Here is a 19,287-nt window from a genome sequence, read left to right as displayed (position 1 = left end):
TATGTAACTGAGTGTTTTTATGTTATGAATCCACTACTTTGGCCATCCGTTTGATTCAGGCTGATAGGAATAACTTTTTGTGTGTATATGGGTATGAGGAGGTACATGAATGTTGTGTGAATTCCCTGGTTCATGTGATATTGTTTTTGATGCAGTCAGCATTATACTGTTTTACAATTTGTTTGTCTTTTGTGTCTTCTTTTGTTGCCTGTTTTTGTTGTTGGTATGTGACTGGAGTACATTTGTTGAGCGGTACTTGGGGCAAGTTTGTTGGCATACTGGTAGTGAGTGTTTTGGTGTGGTAGTAACAGTGGTATGTTCAGTAGATTTTTCCAGTGATTTTGTGTGATGAGTCCTGGGGTGTGTCAGAATGTGTGATAGAGTGTTAAGTGTTTATGTATAGTTTGTTGTGTTTGTGTAAGTTAGTGTTCAGGTTTTTTTTTGCATGATGTATGGGCTCAAATGTTTGTTGTAGTCTGTTTTTTTTTGTGTGTGTCTTGAGTTTTGTGCATTTCGTCTTTCAGACAAGATAGCCTGTGTGTTATTGGATAAAACTGTGCATTACTCAAGTATGCAGACGTATAACTAACCAATGAGAAAAATCTGTATACAGTAGTATACCTCTTTGCATCGTCTTAGATCACCATTTTAGCTAATCAGTTGTAATCTTATTGTAACTTTTACAGGCAGTGGAAGAGCCAGTGTTAACAGTATCATCATCTAGTGGGTCTTTGCCTCCCCTGGCCCAGCCGCAGCTCTCACTGTATCCTCATATCCACAACACTCCACCTGGTAGTGACATTGTAGGTGGTGGCAGCCAGGCCAGAGAAGAAATGCCACCTGGCCCACCTCCTCCCTCCACAAAACCACCTATCACCACCAACCCCTATGTTGTAAGTTTATTTACACTGTGTGTAGGTTCTTTATAACTATCGATTGCTGGCGAGGCATTTCAAACTCACACGTGTGACCGCTGTGGCAGTGCAGTGTGCCAGAGCTGTAGTGAGTTGTAGTTTAACAAAGTAAGGTGATGCAGCTTTTTAGTTAGATTTTCCCAGTATGTTTGGTTAGGCATTGTGACAGTACAGTATTGTTTTTGTAGCATACCATTGATGCTGAGGTGTAAGAATGGTTCTGTGCAGCAGTTTGTTATGTCATCTTGGTAAAAAGTATTGTGGAGTAGTCCTGGTGTGTTGTGAATGCGGTAATGTAGATATTGCCTTGTGCTGACTGATAAGGTGGTGTGAAGTGTGACTGTGGCTGTAATTATTGTGTATCACTATGTAATGTTGTATCATGATGGACAGTTGGTTGTGTGTAGTCTTGTAGATTTTTAGAAAGCATTAATAAATTGGTCATTGCAGAAGATGTATGTATATGTATATATTTATGTATATATGTGTGTATGTATTTATTTGTTATAGTGCCTGGCTTGCATATGCCGGAGATAAATGGGTAATTTTGATAAACAGTCCTGAAGGACAGTTGTTTGAGAAGTTATTAGTGTTTGGACATCAGCACTACCAGCCTGTCTTGTTTTTTAGGTAGGATAATATTTGTAGGATGCAAAACTTTTGGGTGAATGAGAGTTAAGCATTAGTATTCACTGAGTTGAGCTGTATTTGTAATTTTCCTGAAAGTTACTAAGTTTCATATAAGTGATTTTTTGCATGACCATAGTATTTCTGAGTCCCAAAGAATTTTGCATAGGCAGTCCAAGTATACTTTGCTAAAAGCATAATGAAGTATCTTGTGTACTTGTAATTATTCATTGTTATTCATATGTAACAGCTTGAAAATTGTGCTGTACATAAATATATGGTTTAATACTTGACATATCTCATTCAGGGAAGTGATCTGTTGACTGAGCAGCTGATGCGTGAGTGGGAGATGATGTATGGTGATACTCTCACTCCTCCAGGCTCCCATCCCATCCTTCCACCTGCTGAATCCAGCCTTTCGCATTATGAGTAAGCTTCAGATTCATTTTCTTTATATCATGCACAACGCATGAGTAATTTCCCTATATATGACCGTTCTGTAATACATACAAGGAAACTGAGGATGGGCCCTTATATTATGTACTGGTATAGCACGTTCACCCCAGTGTCTTCATATGGTTTTTTGAAAAGATAATTGATGGAATATGTAAGGTAGAAATATGAGAATAAAGTAGTTCCTCATTTAATGTTGTAGTTAGGTTTGAAAACTCCATGACATAAGCAAATACAGAGCAACACTAAGTAGAACATTCCCCCCCAAAGTATTGTATTAACCTTTTAGTTGTGGTGGAGTACTTTTTAACCCATGCCACCCATGTGGCAAATAGGGGAAATACTGCTCTGATCCACTTATACTTCAATCAATCAATCAATTATACTTAACATATTTAAATTTTAATCACACTATCTTTGATTATTCCACCAATCATCATCATCATCTGGACCTCCTTTCCTACCTTAGGGCAGGGTGAGGAGTAGCAAAGTCCAGACAGTCCAAATTTGCCCAATCCAATGGACCACGCTTTCATTCACTCATCATTCAAGCCCCCAGAATCCTGGCTCTATCGGATGTGCCAAAAACATTCACCATGTTCTGTAGCTTCACATAAATGTATCTGATTGAGTCAATCCAGACACTGCCATGTCAAAAATGGGTGCCAAATCCCTGATCATGCACTTCTCCTCACAACATTCTTCTAGCCAGCTCAATCTCTTGCCAGTTCCCTAGCCTCACTGACTTCCAAACTCTCTTCCTCACATACTCATCCACCATATCTCTTCACCTTCTCCTTGGCCTGCCTCACCTCCTCCCTCCTTCATATTCATTCAGATATACCTTTTTCACCACTCTGTTGTTATCCATTCTCTCCACATGACCATGCCATCTCAGTACACTCCCTCTGATTCTGGTGTCCACCGACTTCCTCGCTCCACATCCTTCACGAATCATATTATTTCTTATCCTATCCACCCTCTGTACTCCACATACATTCCTCGGCAGTCCCATCTCCACTGCTCTTACTCTTGACTTTTCATTTTCATGCCACACCATAGTCTCACACCCATTTGTTAAAGTTGACACTAACACTCCCTCATGTAAGCCTCATGCAGCTGCAACTCTCAAGCCTGTGATTCTTATCAAGGCCTTCATTGCACCAGCTACTTTTCTTCATTGTGTCACTCTGCTTTCAACTTCTTTTGCACATTTTCCTTTCTTTTCTATCACTGTACCCAGGTATTTGAACTCTCTTACCAATTCCAATCTCTCTCCATTCACTGCAACATTGCACTTGGAGTCACCTCTCTTGACAACCATCACTTTACTCTGTTCTACCTTTACTCTCAAGGCACAATGCTCATAGACCTCAGCAAAACTCTGCACTAGTCTACCAAGGTCTTGTCTGGTATTTGCAAGCAGTACTGCATCATCAGCATACAGCAAATTTGAGATATTCCATTCATTACCAACGCCATCCCTGTCTCCAATACTCGTGTTTTTGCTTCTCTCATCACCCCAACCATATATATATTGATCAACCATGGGAACATCACACAACCTTGTCACACTCCCACACCGATCGTGTACCATTCACTTAGATGCCCATTAACCCCGACACATGCTTCACTACCATCATAAAATCTCTTGATGGCACCTAGCAGCGTACCATCTACAACGTGCATTTGCAAAACTTTCCACATTCCTTCTCTGTTCACTTTGTTGTATGCTTTTTCCAGATCCATGAATGCCATAAACACCTTATGATCATTCTGACAAGCTTTCTCTGCTATCTGTCTCACTGCAAATATTTGATCCACACATCCTCTGCCACTCCTAAAGCCACCCTGTTCATCACTCACTAGGACTTCTGATATCTTTTGTACTTTCTCAATAATAATTCTTCCATATACCTTCCCTACCACACTCAATAAACTTATGCCATGATAATTCTTGCACTCACTTTGCTAACCTTTATTTTTGTACAAGGGTACAGTCACAGCCGTTTTCCACTCTGCAGGAACAGCTTCACTCGTCCATGCCTGTTTACATATCTCAAATAAGCACTTCATTCCACTCTTTCCACTACACTTAACCATCTCTGCATGCACCTCATCAAACTCAGCTGCTCTCCCATGTTTCAGCCGCTTCACAGCACTCTTCACATGTGCAAGTGTTACGTCTCCTAGTAGTGCATTCCTTCTCTGCACACTCCCAAAACCAATCATGTTTACGGCTGCTGTGTGCTTTCTCTATTCCCATTCATCAGGCTTCCAAAATATTCTTTCCATCTGGTCCTTACTTCATCCCCATGGGTTAATAATCTACCACATACATCCTTCACACCATCACATTTCTTTCCACTTTCACTTCTACATTTCCGCACCTCTTTCCAGAATAACTTCCTATTTTCTGAGTAGTTTGCATTCATATTTCTTCCTAGATCATCATTTACCTCCATCTTTTTCCGGTTCACTAGTTTCTTTACGTGCATCTTGCTCCCAATATATTCAGTAGTTATTTCAACTGAACCCCTGTCCTGTAACCACTTTAGCCACTTCCTCTTTTTCTCCACTGCCCTCTTAACCTCATCCCACTATTCCGTACCTTTCTTCTTTGTTGTTATTCCTGCCACAGCACACACTGCTTTAGCATTCCTAACTAAGCAATCCCTATGTGCATTACACAGGCTATCCAGATCCATTTCATTCCAATTCGCTGATCTAACTCCTCTTCTGCTTTGGTCCTGTAATCATCTGCCATGTCTTTGATCCTCATCTTCTCAACTTTCAGTCATTCTTCCTGACTGCTCTTGTCTCTCCTGATCCACTTCACTCCTGTCAGCTTGATCTTGCATACCACAGTCATATGATCTGACAGACCTCCACATCGTCCTCTCACAGCCTTCGTATTGGCAGCCATTCCCATCATCAACCTCTCTTCAATCACGTAATCAATCACTCTTCTTTCAACACGATCACCGTTCCCTGTATCTATCTATCTATCTCTGTCTATTGCCAGACGCCTTAATCCCGTATGGGGTGGCCACAAACAAATCACCTCCATGTCGCCCTGTCCAATGCCATTTCACTGCCCTGCTCCCAGCTGACACCACCATCTCGCATATACCTCTATACCAAGTATATTTATGTTCATCTTTGTGTTTGAAATACGAGTTACAAATGCACAACCTCCTCTCCTGACACATATCCTTTAGTCGCTTCCTATCATCATTTTCTCCTGGTACTCCATAACAACCCATTATGTCATCATCAGGACCAGTGCCTACTCTTCCATTCATATCCCCAATTACGATCACCTTAAAGCTCCTGGGCATTTCTCCCACTACTTCATCCAGCTCATACCAAAACCTGTCTTTCTCTCTCTCACTCCTGTCCTCACAAGGTGCATATGCTACAATCACTTGGGGAAAAAAAAAAATGTAGGTCTATAAGTGGTCTAAGGCCCAGGGGCACAGCCAGAAATATAATTCAGGGGGGTGGGGGGGGCAATGACTAACCATGAGAAATATAAAAACACAGTGCACTTCACCATTTGGGTTGATGTATGGCAAAATCACCCATCTTTCTGATTTTTTTATTACCTCAAAATACTAAAAAAACATAACTTCAAACAATCACACACTTCCGAACAGGTTAAACAAGGTGCTACCCGACGCCAGTTGAGGTATGACAACGAGCCATATCGCCATATCTGAGAATGCAGTGCAGTTGAGATATTAGTACTGTAACTTACCTTCTAACGGGGTAACAATAAAAGGACGTGACCCTGCTAATAAGTCAGAGTCATAATTCAAGGTTAAGATAAAAAAAAAAAAAACTATTTTAATCATTAGTAATAGAAAGACAAATGCCATTATTCTAAGATGACTGGTTAACTTTCAACCAAATATCTGCATATTTCATTCATTTTATTAAATATTAGACTCATCACCAGTACAATTACTATACTAATTACTAGTGTAAAGTACGTCAAATCTATCCCTCCTCATCACACCATTGTACTCCAGTCCCATCCTACCTCACATCTCTTCCATCATAAACCTAGCCCCCCCCCCCCCATGCCTCGCACTTAAGGACGCACTGCACTATACATATTCCGTAGTTGAGAGTTCCACTAAGTTGCCTGTAGCTATTTATGCTGAAAAATTTTGTTGAGAAATATGCTTTTTATAATCATGAAAGACTTTGTCCACCTCTTGCATCAAAAAGGTAGAGTTCCTGCTAATAAGACAGGTCCACCAATGATATACTGCCAAAAATCATCAGTATACAGTATATCATCACAGACTGGCCAGTTGCATTTCTCAGTTCCTCTCCCTTTCCAAAAATTTCATTGTACAACTCTTTTCCCCTACTTTTAACACTGTACCAGTATATATGTTTTTTTGCCATAATCCACATCACAGTATTTTCTTTCTTAGGGGCATGCATGCAACCTGAAAATGAGAAATATCTACTTGTTGACACCCAAAACCACCATAAATACAGCATACCATAAAATATAGTAGTATATAAAAGTAGGTTTTTCCTTGGGAAAATCACAGATGATATTGTTGTCCCAACTCAATGTGGGGGGGGGGGGGAAGGCAAGTTGAGACAATTGTCTATTAATCCATCACCACTGCTCTGCAGTAAAAATGCATTTTCTGGATAAAGCACAAAAAACTATAACAATTGAAGATTTCACTAACCAAAAAGTAGACCTTTAGCTCTAAAACTGACTGTGGGAAAGGAAAATTGGCAAAATATGTGTATTTTCAAAAATGAACACTTGATGTAGTGCTGCCTACTTCTTCCTCAGCCTTTATCATTCTTTTTCTGTGCCTGCCCTCCTCTCTTCCTGTTTCTCCCATCTTTCCTGTCACTTTTTATTACTTTTCTTTCCTTTACAGGTGGCTTTACATTGAGTGACAAGCCTAATGGTTTCCTGTAAGCCAAGAAACCATTTACAACGCTGGGTGGTAACCATATAACCAAACAATTACGTACTCCCTACGTGTCATCAAGTGGGTTGGTGGAGGGTTAGTGCCTCTTCCTGTAAAACAAATAACTCAGAGTCAAATGGCCACCCCTAATGGGATTATGGCATCAGGCAATAGATAGATAGATATAGAAGTTTACAAAGGTCAAAATGTGACCCTTTCATATTGTACATTTTTCATGCATTGTTCATGGTTCTGTAGAAATCTAGTACTGTATTAACAACATTTGTAAAGTTGGGGCGGGGCTATTGAATGGGTACCATGAAATGGAAATGTCTTGGGATTTAGCATTGCAGTGCCCACTGTTCCAACTCACCCTGTGTTCTGCACTGTCCCAACTAACCACACTCAACGCTGATGTCTATGAAAATCCATCGTCTGTTAAATATGTCACTTAATTCAGTGATAATTGATTTACTTCAGTGATGGTTGCCACACAGGGCACAGGTAGCCAAAGCCTGAAATATATCACAAGGAAGATCTTAAGCAATCATTGGCTTCCAATTTATGCGTGCATCTACACTTATGTAGAGCTCATGGCATGACATTATCATTTGTTATTATTACTGGCAGTCAAAATATCTTCTACAGTGTAATGCATTTGCTAAAAATAAATTGACCTTTTAGAACTTGAACTCATGAAGTTCAATATACTTGATTGCTGCGGCTGCTTCCGTTTCAATAAGTGATCCAGGGAAACCCACGGCATACGTCTTTTCACCTCTTGTCACAGTACAGCGTGCAAGTAGTGTAATTTGCAAGTTGTATGTACTGGTCCCTGGTGCAACACGATCTGATGAGAGTTGACTGATGACTGATGGCGCAGGTGGGTGATGAGCGAGTGACACTTAGCTGATGGCCGGTAAATGTTGCCACGATAGTTGATTTTTCTTGCCAGTTCTGCCACATGTAGGCCTACATGCCTACAGGTACTCCTAACTAGTTAATTACATAAACCTATTAGTAGCGGAGTTTCCTGTTTTGAAGATGTTGTGTCATAAGGTACATAAAAAATTTGAAAATTTTGCAGAGCGGCACACATTTCTTGCTTCCTTTCCTGCCTCCTCTCCTCACCCGTCCAGGCGCCAATGGCTTCCCGTGTGTAAATTTGAGTATCTGTCTCACACCTAAAGTAAAGTAAGTCTTAAAAAGTATATGGGTATGCAAAACTTTACTCAGAATTGCATATTTTTTCAGTGCTCCAAATATGTGACATACCAAGTATTACACCCTGGATTAAATAAGTATTTGACATTTAAGATTCTCAGTCTATTCTTGAACACACGTAGCATATTCGGGGGGGGGGGCATAACCCCCCACCCCCCGGCTGCACCAATGCTGGGGCCAGAGAGAGTTGAAGAGGTTTTGTGTGGTTGGCAAGCATGGGTCGCCCAGGCTGCGCAGGAGACAGTGTTGCAAGTGGCCCACGCTCTGCATGAGACGAAGTTTAGGAGGTGACTTTCTTGCTTTATAGTACTAAAAATCAAGCCATTCACTAAATTTCAATTTTAAGAACACTTGTGGCACTGTATTGTGGTATGGACATAACCTACAAGAGCAACATCACAAACATTGCGTTTAGTACAAAACATGATACCTCGGCATAATACTGTAATAATTGATGCAACAACACATATTCCTTTTACTGTAATTTATGGCATTGTCTCATTAAATATATCAGTTATTATAATCATCACTTATTACAGCGAGCACATACATAATGCGCGTGAATATTGTACCTGGAAGGTCCCGCTTTATGAGAATTCCGCGTTGTAGGGCCATATGTTTAAATGTTGAAGGGTTTCATGGCACCCAAGCCAGCCTCAAGTTCACCTTTTGGAACAATTTTCATTTTTTTTAGGACATTTACCTACCTAATAAAGACTTCATTCCATACAAACACTGAAGGATTTGTCACCTTCAATGGAAGAGGTTGTGGGCTTGCTGGGGGGAGGGGGAGTGGGGTTCTGAGGCAAGGCAGGACTCCTACTGGTCCCCAGGACGATCCTCTTGCCATGCCGGTTCCATAGAGTCCTCATCTGAGGAAGAAGTTAAATCCTGCACATTCACAATCCTCTGTTGCAACTCTTATGCCTCCTGCACAAACCCCTCAAAGTCAAAAGAACTCACAAACATAGCATCCTTCTCTGCCTCTTGCTGCTCAGGCAACTTTCGAGGATGAAAGTACCTGGTGAGTAGAGTCTGGTGGCATTGTCGTATTTTCTCTAACCTTAGGTCTTCATACGGTCGCATTGCATTCAACACAGTCTCCAGCATATCAGCCCTCTGAACCTCATCCTCTTCATAAGCCATGTTGACTTCCTTGAGTGCCTCTGCATCAGCCAAGATGTTATTTATGCGAGCTATGGTCAACTGGTGCCGTGGTTCTTACCTCAGCCTGATCCCCCTGCTCCTCTGCCTTATGATGTTCCCTGTCCATGTCGTCAATCCATTGGCATGGCCTCCTTGGGTGTCGTGTTGTCCTTGACAGCTGTCACGGGGGAATGTGAATTTAACCCCTAGGCGCCGGGAAATGGGTACTATCCACGTCCCAGAACCGGGTTATTTCCAGGATAATCGATTTTCCCCCAAATAATTTTTTTCCATTACAAATCAATCACAAATGACAAAAAACTCATAAAAAATGCATACTTATTCTCTGTTGGCGATTTGGAGGTGGTGGTGGGGTGTGAGGGAGCCGGTGTGTGGCAGCTGGGCTGAGCATGTTCAAGGTTGCGGTGGTGTGTTGGTGGTATTAGTGGAGGGAAGAGGGATGATTACCTCACGCCAAAATAAGTGTTGAGTGTGTATTTGTTTCACTAATTCACAGTGCCATTTGAACACAATATTACAACTAAAATAGCAAAAAAACACAAGAAAGTAACTATTAAAGATTGGCTTATTTTATGTCTCCATGATACTTGAAAAAAATTCTCTGTTTATTTATTCACTATTATTTACACACTATTTACACATTAGTTCACTGTTTTTAGTAACTCTTGACAGTATGATACTCACCATACACTCTCCCCAACACCCCTCAGGGCCCCCTAATAGCCCTTCCCACCACCCCACCCGACCCCACCCCTCCCCTCCCCTCCCCTCCCCTCCCCTACCCCAACCCTGAACCAGTATCAGCTGGTTCCAAGGCCACACTCTTCCTATGCTGGGCTCCCACTACCCTCCACCACAGCCCTCCTCACTGCTGGGCTGCCCCCCCCCCACCCACACCCTTTCCCCCTCCCCTGGCCAGCCAGCATTACCCTGCGCATCAGCTATGCCGGGACAATACTCTGAGTCCATACGGCGCACCACTAAGTTCAAACATGCCCTCGAAAAATTAAAACGTCATATGACGTGGACTGTAGGCCTCTACCAACACGTCATATGATGTGGACCGGCACCTAGGAGTTAAGAATAAAATGCTGATATAAATATATAATCAGTTGACACAGGGTGAATCGACTTGTGAAATTTAGTAGTAAGTTTTATTACCTTTATGTCGGCTTACTTCGCCGATACACTAAAGACGAGAATTTAATAAACTTTCTCAACAGTACACAGCAGAGACTATCTACTCACGAATGCCGTATCATTAGTACTGTTGGCCTCTGAGAAAGTGTCCTTATCCCCTGACAGTCATAATAATAATAATCGAGACAAGTTCTTGCTAGTGCTTAACTCCTAGTTGGCAGAATGGATTGAGAATTAATACAAAAGAACTGGCCTAAATACCAATTGTGATTAATATATAAATTTGTGCAAACTGGGATAAGCAAATTTAAGAAAGCGGAATGTGGAGAAATCAAACACGATTCTACATTTACATTAAGCTCTAAGAAAAGAACTGTAAATTTATTAATTACAATGAAATAAATTTACATTACAAGAGTCTCAAAAATGAATTCAGATACCAGAGGGAATACACTCACTCACTCTCTTTCAAAAAGCTAATTAGACTTAAACCTAGGAAAACGAACGGAAATACTGGTCAATGGAGGGAATGGAGCTGAAGCTACACAAGGCTGGGTGTCTGTCTGTTTCTACGGCAGGCGCTGCTTGCTGCTAAGTCCACTATGTCGATCACCAACTTGGCGGGGAGATGCGGGGAATCACTGTACAACGGAGACGCTGCTCTCAACGCTGGGCACAACGAGTACCTTCTCCCGTGGCGGTCCGAAGCTGACTAATGTAAGCAAGCTGGGTATGAGAGATGAGCGCAGCCTAACTCAACGGTCAAAGGAGCAATGCTTGGGAACGACAATTACACAAAAATTTTCACTCAGTGAAACGCACTGTCATACAGAAAGACAGTCACTTATGAAAACAATGACAAGGGTTATGAAAACTCATTACGATCAGAGTGCAAAAGCAAGCAGTTAACGGACTGAGCGAAAGTTTACGCATTTCATATTTCATCAGGTGTTCTTGATACAGTAAAACCTTGATATAACAGACTTCAATAGTCCGGAATTTGCTTTTATCGGACTCTTGGAGCTACCGGACTAAATTCCTATATATCAGAAAAAGTCCGATAAAGCCAGAAGCAGTCCAGACTGCCTGACCACTTCAGCTATGTTCACCACAATAAGGTAAATAAAAGACATGCTTATCAGTGTACAGTACAGTATTATTATACCATTTGATAAATGTAGTGTAGTTATAACACAGCACAGTACCGCAGTGGTAGCCAAAACAGTTTAAAAACCGTTCATGCAATCCGGACTAATGTCTGATATTTCGGAAAAAGTCCGGATTAGCAGGGGGAAGTCTGAATGTTGCTTTGATTGGAATTTTGCAGTTTTTGGAATGGTTTTGGGCCCCAGTTAATCTTACTGTATAATACCAGCACAATGTCGTGAATTAATTCGTGACAACAACCTCTACCAAATCCTCCTCTTGCACTTCCTCACAGCCTGGCACAGCTCTGCATGCTCTTACTGCTTCCTGCCACACAGCCTGTAGTGACTGGACCTCACCACTTCTCACGGCACACAGCTCAGTTGCCAGCTTTCTCCATGCATGATTTATTGTTGTGGCTTATACCAAATCCCATGCCCTAAGAATGTTGATTGCAGAGAATGAAAGGGAGACGGAGGAAAGATTTAGGAAGTGGAGAGATGGTATGGGGCACAAGGGCTTAAGAGTAAATGCAGATAAAACAAAAGTGATAATATGTTGGGTTGGTGACAGTACTGTCAAAGAAGAGGGAGAGGCCGTGCACAATTTGCCACAAGAGCGTGGGAAGTAATTCCATCCTGTGTAGTGTTTGTGATAAGTGGGTGTCTAAGGGAAGTAGTGGTATTAGAGGTAGACTGCAAGAGTGTGCTGATATGTGTGTTGCATGTCCGGGAGAGCAGGTGGAGATTATCAGGCATGGAAGGATTGAACTTGCTGTGAGTCTCTTGAGTGTGTGGAAGAGTTTTGTTATTTGGGAGATATGTAATGTGCTGGAGGTGGGATTGGAGCTACCTCAGTGGCTTGGGTGAGAAGTGGTTAGAAGTTCAGGGAGCTGTTGCCTGTCCTGACATTGAGAGGGCTCTCCCTTCGTGCTAAGGGATCTTTGTATGCAGCATGTGTTAGGAGTGTAAAACTGTGTGATAGTGAGACCTGGGCAGTAAAGGAAGAGCATATTTGCAGGCTCAGACATGCAAAAATGACAATGATTAGGTGGATGTGCAGTGCGTCCCTGTGTGCAAGACCTTGGGGGGGCCGGGTTTACGGTGGAAGAGTTGAGAGGTAGGATAGGACTAGATTGTATTGGTGTTGTGATGAGGAGAGGTAGATTGAGGTGGTTTGGGCATGTGGAGAGGATGGGGGATGATAATTGGGTGCAGAAAGTGAAAAGCATTAATATTGAGAGTGGGGTTGTGAGGGGTAGACTGAGAAAGACGTGGGACGAGGTCATTAAGTGTGACCTCAAGGTTGACTGAACAGGGAGGCTGCCATAGATCGAGCAGCATGGAGAGCCACCATTACATGAGCAAGGCCTATGCATGCAAGCTTGTTGGAGCCTTCAGAAACAAAAAGAAAATAATAATAATAATAATAAACAAAAAAACTAAACATTCCTCATATTGTAGCTTTTCCAAAAAGCTGTCACTATTGCAAGGCGATGCTGTGATGGGTCAGGCTGAAGCACATGCGAAGGACCGTGCACCGGTTCAGCAGAGTCTGGCTGAGGCGCTCGGGAGGGACCTGGCTAAGGATCTGCTGAGTCATCCTTAACCTCCTCATCAGACACCTCCAGTCCTCATCACCAACCTCCTTCTCGAGGAGATGTTCCTCCTCACAAATGTCTGTGGCCTCCCTCAGATACTCAAGACAAGTTTGTCTCATAATGGTACTTAGAACTAGCTATGACTTCCTGGTCTAGGGGTTGCAGGAGGGAAGTCATGTTACCTGGCAAAAACACTACCTTAACACATTGATGTGAACCCTCTAAGTAGGCTGGGTGCCCTGGTGCATTATCAAGCACCAACAAGATTTTAAATGGTATGCCCAACTCCTCACACCTTCTGTTTGCATCAGGAATAAAATGTTTCTTGTACCACCTATTCAAAATTTACCTTGCCATCCATCCTGCCTTTGATTTTTTTTAATAAACCCCTCACTCATGAATGTTTTTCAGCTGCTTAAAGCACATCATTTCATTTCATTTTTAACCCGCGCCATCCCGGCGACGTGACTTAACACGGCAACATTGCAAGGTCCCTAATTTGCACAATTTTCAATTTTCGCGAGTGATTTTTGGCACGTATACACGGGAGACCTTCCTCTATTCCTCTACAAGATGCCAAGCAGGGACAATGCCTTACACCGCATAACCTCCCCCCCCCCCTGCACGCCATTGTCTCGGCAATTCACCTGTTACCAGTGACCTGGCCAATAAAGACATTCAGGGCCAGAGTGATTCCCCAATCGATGACAATGTGGAGGACAAAGTTTACATAGCATTAGAGGAAGAAACAGTCAGAAATGATGATCAGGTAATGTGGGAAAAAAAGGTCATGAATGGTGATGAGTTAGTGAGTGAAACAATGCTTATAATGCCTATATTACTGTTTGAAAACCAATATACTCTTGTACTACATATAAATTCGTACCAAGTAAATAAATAAATACTGTTTATGAGTGGATAAAATAGTTACCCTCCCATAGAACTCGTTTTCTTTGGTGCCAGCCTGTTAGAAAACCCAGTCAGGTAAGGAAGTACTCGTACCTAAATCGGGTATTTTAAACCTCAGGTGAGCGATTTCTCTATGAATTTTCGATGTTTCTCACCAAAAGCGGTTGTTTGAGCCAAAAAAAAAAAAAGGTCCAAAAACGTCGGGATGGGGCGGGTTAAAGGCTCCAACATGCTTGCATGCGTCGGCCTTAGTCACCTAATGGCGGCTTTCCACGCTGCACGATCCATTGCAGCCTCCCTGTTCAGTCCCTTAACCCTGAGGTCACACTTAAAGACCTCGTCCCATGTCTTTCTCGGTCTACCCCTCATAACCCCACCCCCAGTATTAACACTTCTCACCTTCCTCATCCAATTATCATCCCTCATCCTCTCCACATGTCCAAACTAGTTTTTTAACTTTAATCACAAGTAATGCCTGCATTTTATGGCCAGCAACATTGCAAGAAAAAAATAGATGATGTTTTACTTTTCCACTTTCCGTACCCCTGCCTCTCCCTTGCCCTTTCAAGATATATGTTGTCCATGGCATCTCCTTGAATTACAGCCCCATCTCGTCAGTGTTATTGATTTGCTCGGCGATATAACCCCCATCCCTGATTATTTCCTTTATGTCATCCATGAATGTCTTGGCTGCTCCAGTATCTGCTGACACTCATTCTCCTTTCAGCTATACTCACTTTTAGTCCATCCTCTTCTTAAACTTGCCAAACCAACCACTTGACGCCTTAAATCTACCTGGGGGTCTGGACAACTTACGGCAGGTAACAGCATACAGGTGGTGGGCTATCCTCCTGATGCTAGTGGAGTCTGTTGGACCTCCTTCCCTCTCCTTGCGGTTGCCGTACAGATATACCTTGATATACGATACCCCCTAGCTGCGATATCCTGGCTTAACAATGGGGATAGAAATACCACCGTACCCCACCTAACGATGGCAAGACCAAGTTTTTTTTTTTTTTTTTTTTTTTTTTTTTTTTACTGGTTTTGATGATATTTCAGACAAATTGTGTGATTAGGTTGATTTATAAACTATTTTTAGACTTATATTAATGTGTGTTAGCCATAGGTGGCGTGAACATTGTCAGTTTGGGGTACAGTTTACTATGCTGGATTTTTTCCAGACTTATATTTGACGATTTTCAGACTTTATCAGTTGGTTTTAGTGAGTTATTTACAGGTACTGTATTAGGCTTAGGTTAAGTTCTTTGACAGTTGTTAGGACATTTAGATTGGCTTTAAACTTGTTTTTGGGCTCATTTGAGTGGGTTTAGGACTTGGTTGGGGGGGGAAACCCAAGGCTGAAAAATGCATCCCATTACTTTACGTTAAATATACCCCAGTATACAATACCCAGCCCAACGATGGGTTTTTACCTAACCAATTGCATCGTTAAGCCGGGGTATACCTTTCCATCATCACAGTGGCAGGGTCAGACACGTGAATCCTCAGGTCCGTGGGAGATCCCCCTTAGGCCCGTGTGGTCTTCGGAATGGCGTCCTTCTTCCCGAGGATTATATGAATAATTGACTCGTTGACCTGATACACCTTAGCGATGGTACAATTACGTTCTCCAATCTCCTTCCACCTGATAACAACAAGCTTCTGCTTCTAGGTCAGACTCTTTTGACATCTCACTGGGCCACGTTGTGGCAGCATGGTCGGGCTGGGTCAGGTGGCCAAAAAATAGAGCAAAGATCACACAGAACACATGATCAGCCAGAGCACGAGGAGAGGGTAGGCTCAGCTGGGGCAGGCATGCTCAGTTTACCTTGACGACACCCCGCACAGATACGTGACAGCCATATGTTATAGGCTAATGCAACCCGCACTGTGACTATCACTGGCCTCATTACGTGAGTTTCCAACGTGTTATGACCCTAATTTGCCACGTTATGAGTGATTGAGCCATAATTTGGGGCCTCTGGCTGTGTTATGTATATCGTCTTTGCATAGTATGGTTCTCAAAAAATGGGCAGCTACCTCTGCCTGCATAATGTCTATCATTTTCGCGTTGACAAAGTTTGAGCATCATATTTTGCCTTCCGTGTTATGTGAGTTATGCACTGTAGGAGCACGCGTTATGTGAGTGCTGACAGTATTGCAACGTCACATACAAGGTTTTGAAGTAATACAATTATGTAGAGTTGCCATGTTAGGGGAAAAAATAACACTTGCCTTCATCATAAATAGCCACTTATTTACTTGTGTTTCAACCACTTATTACTAGTTATGCACATGCAAGGTAATTTTCTTTTCTTGAAATGCAGTAGTCCCTCATTTATCCGGACATGTTCATTTTCCGGACACTGGACCTTGGCTGTATTAAACCCTTATATGAATTTACTTGCTATTATCCGGACGTAAAATCATCGAGAACTTTGGCCAGCCAACCAACATGTTCAAGCATTCGGTATCGTGGCCGCTGGGCCCGAGCAAGTAGGCCGTAACCTACAACCAAAGCTAAAATATCCATCCACCCCTGTACTGAATGGTCAAAATCACACGCTCGTCCAATCACTCCCAACAAACCTCCAGCACCAAGTAATACGAATGTTACCCACAAGAGGTGTCAAAACGTCTGTCCGCATCCCCACTGAATGTCCAAAATCGCATGGCCACCGGACGAAGTATTTCCTAACTGCCACTGAAATTGTAACACAGACTGCAAGCCACGAGGATGTGTTTGGTGATAGCGGCCATCCGCCTCCCTATCAAATGTCCAAAATCACACGGTCACTGGAAGTTGTGTTTCCACATGGCCATTGAGTGTCCAACAGACCACAAGCCACGAGTACAGTCAAGTCGCTTAAGGCGCGGCTAATTGGTTCTGGACTGAGCCTGTACCATTGAAAGCTGCTTCATATAAATAACTAAATCTATGGGAAAAATGCAATTTGGTTCTGGACATTCGTCTAAAGTCCCCCTTTTCACCCCACTTTCCCCTATTTTTCCCCACTTTGCACACGCATCCAATCAAGCAGTCAAACAAAAATCACAACCCACCTTAATCACTTCTTGTGTCGGTCCAAGTATTCTCCAAGACCAAAACAAACACTATCACACCAATACAGGCAGCATTACTCACGTACAGTAAATCATTGCAGCAACACAATAATCACACTTGCATAACGTTGGCCTGTTGCTACACGATGCACAGTAACCTCTCAAATAATGCGAGGGTTAGGTTCCTGGAGAGGTTGCGTTAATTAAAATGCATTATTTAAACATAATTTTCCCATACAAAACAATGGTAACATTGTGGGTTATATTCCTGGACTCTGGGAAAGTCTACCCATTTGGGGAGTTATGCTGCTCTAAACTTAAAAGCAACAATATTAATTTGAAAGATAATCCACATAAATAACAAAATCGGTATATTTGGGGAGAAATAAACAACATTTGAGCCCTAGTTGAGCCGAAGCATTGTTTACTTCTCCCCAAATACATGCTGTTTTTGTTTTTTAGTTGGATTTTCTTTCAATTCTGCTTCATTCATGGCATTGTGAAAGTTCCTCAACATTATTAATGCAGTAGTAGGTCATAAAAACACTACAGTAAAAGCAACATTTTCATTACAGTAAGTAGGTCACAAACAATAACAACACACAGCCTCACTTCATCTATGCATCACTCGTTGTCTGCTTCTGTCCCTCCTCACTCCGCTCCCCCACCTCCCACCTCTCCCCACTCTAAATTTGTTGTCCCTCCTTGCTCTGCTGTCCCTCCTCACTCTGCTGTCCTTCTTCTTCCTCTTCCTCTGGCTCCCGTGCTACTGGTGCTGAAGATAACTCCTTTAAGTTTTCTCTCTTCTTCATAACTAACTGTTCTATCTTGGTCTGAGTTGTTTTCTTCTTTCTGTTCTGCAGCATCAAATTGTAACAATTTGGATCTGCCATTGCCTTTCTGGCCAAATTTTGTCCGAAAATGAGCCACATTGCCCATAATGGGGCCAAACTTCATTTTCGAATATTATAGTTCGAATAAAATCAGTTTAAGCAACAGACAAATAAAAAATTGTATTTATGCATAAACTGCCACACACAGTCTATCAGCTCGGGACTGTCCAAGGCGCACGCAGCTAATTTGAAATCATCACTTACGTGTTAAGTTGCGTTAAATCAAGAAACCATTGTTAGTTAAACATTTCTCCTTAAATATTTGCTCGTGTTAAAACGAAAACGCGTTTTTTAAACTCGCATTAGTTGAGAGGTTACTGTATACTGTAGTGTGATGCTTGGCTGAGAGGTGATGATAGCAGGGGGGCACACATGAACAAGTGGAAAAGACAGGGCTTTGAAGGGGTGGCAGGACCGCAACTGAACCAAAACAATGCTCAGCATGCCAGGGCTGCCATCTTGCCTGAGACAAGTGACGGTTGCCTTGCGTATGCCTGGTGCTTCGTACGAAATTTTCCGTTGGCAATGTTGTTATAGTGGGAAATTCATCATAAATTGGATTTTGGGGTGTAACTTTGTTGTTACCGTTGTAGCGAATTATCATATATCGGTTCAATGTATAATGGGTTCTGAGGCAAGAGGCGCATTTCAAACCTTGCTGCGCCTGCACCATAGGTATTTTAAGCGTGTGGTTTGTTGTGGGGGGGTCTGGCACCACGCCGTGTCATAGAAAACTGTCCCATAGAAGCACACGCCATAGGCGACTTGACTGTAAATGTACGATATAAGCACCTGTCTGCCAGTTCACAGAAGGGTGAAAATCCTGCCCACAGCCTCACTTCTCCCCCCCTCCTCCTGTCCCAGCTCCATACCCTTCAGGCTTCCCCTTCACTCCCTCAGTCCCTGCCCTCCTCCGTGGTAATAACACTGACTCATGAGTTTTCAAAGTTTTTTTTGCGAATTATTCGACTACTATTTGCCACATCGAAATCTGCAAAATCTGTGAGAAAGCTCATGAAATTCTGCACATAGACATATGCTTAACATGTGAAGGTGCTGGCTTTTTTTTTTTTTTTTTTTTTTTTTTTTTTTTTTTTCAAGGAAGAAGGAACCATGGGCTAGGAGCCCGCATAACAGTTCCTTCCAAGAAAAAAACAAAAACAAAACAAAAGAGAGCCAAATTCAAGATCCATTCATTT

At 42.3% G+C, this 19,287-nt stretch overlaps 1 protein-coding gene across 1 annotated transcript in view; it reads left to right on the top strand.

Annotated features, from left to right (window-relative positions):
• The window catches only part of LOC145404649 (uncharacterized), a 392,001-nt gene that overhangs the window by 201,004 nt on the left and 171,710 nt on the right, over positions 1-19,287 (top strand). The window contains exons 8-9 of the mRNA XM_080276173.1: positions 687-893; positions 1,849-1,970. Coding sequence (XP_080132299.1) covers positions 687-893; positions 1,849-1,970 — 329 coding nt within the window. The remainder of the gene's footprint in view (positions 1-686; positions 894-1,848; positions 1,971-19,287) is intronic.

Source organism: Coenobita brevimanus, chromosome 64, assembly GCF_032717465.1.
Source record: "Coenobita brevimanus isolate Jiangsu-jjx chromosome 64, ASM3271746v2, whole genome shotgun sequence".
Taxonomy (NCBI): Eukaryota; Metazoa; Arthropoda; class Malacostraca; order Decapoda; family Coenobitidae; genus Coenobita; species Coenobita brevimanus.
This window is presented reverse-complemented; position numbering and strand designations above follow the sequence as displayed.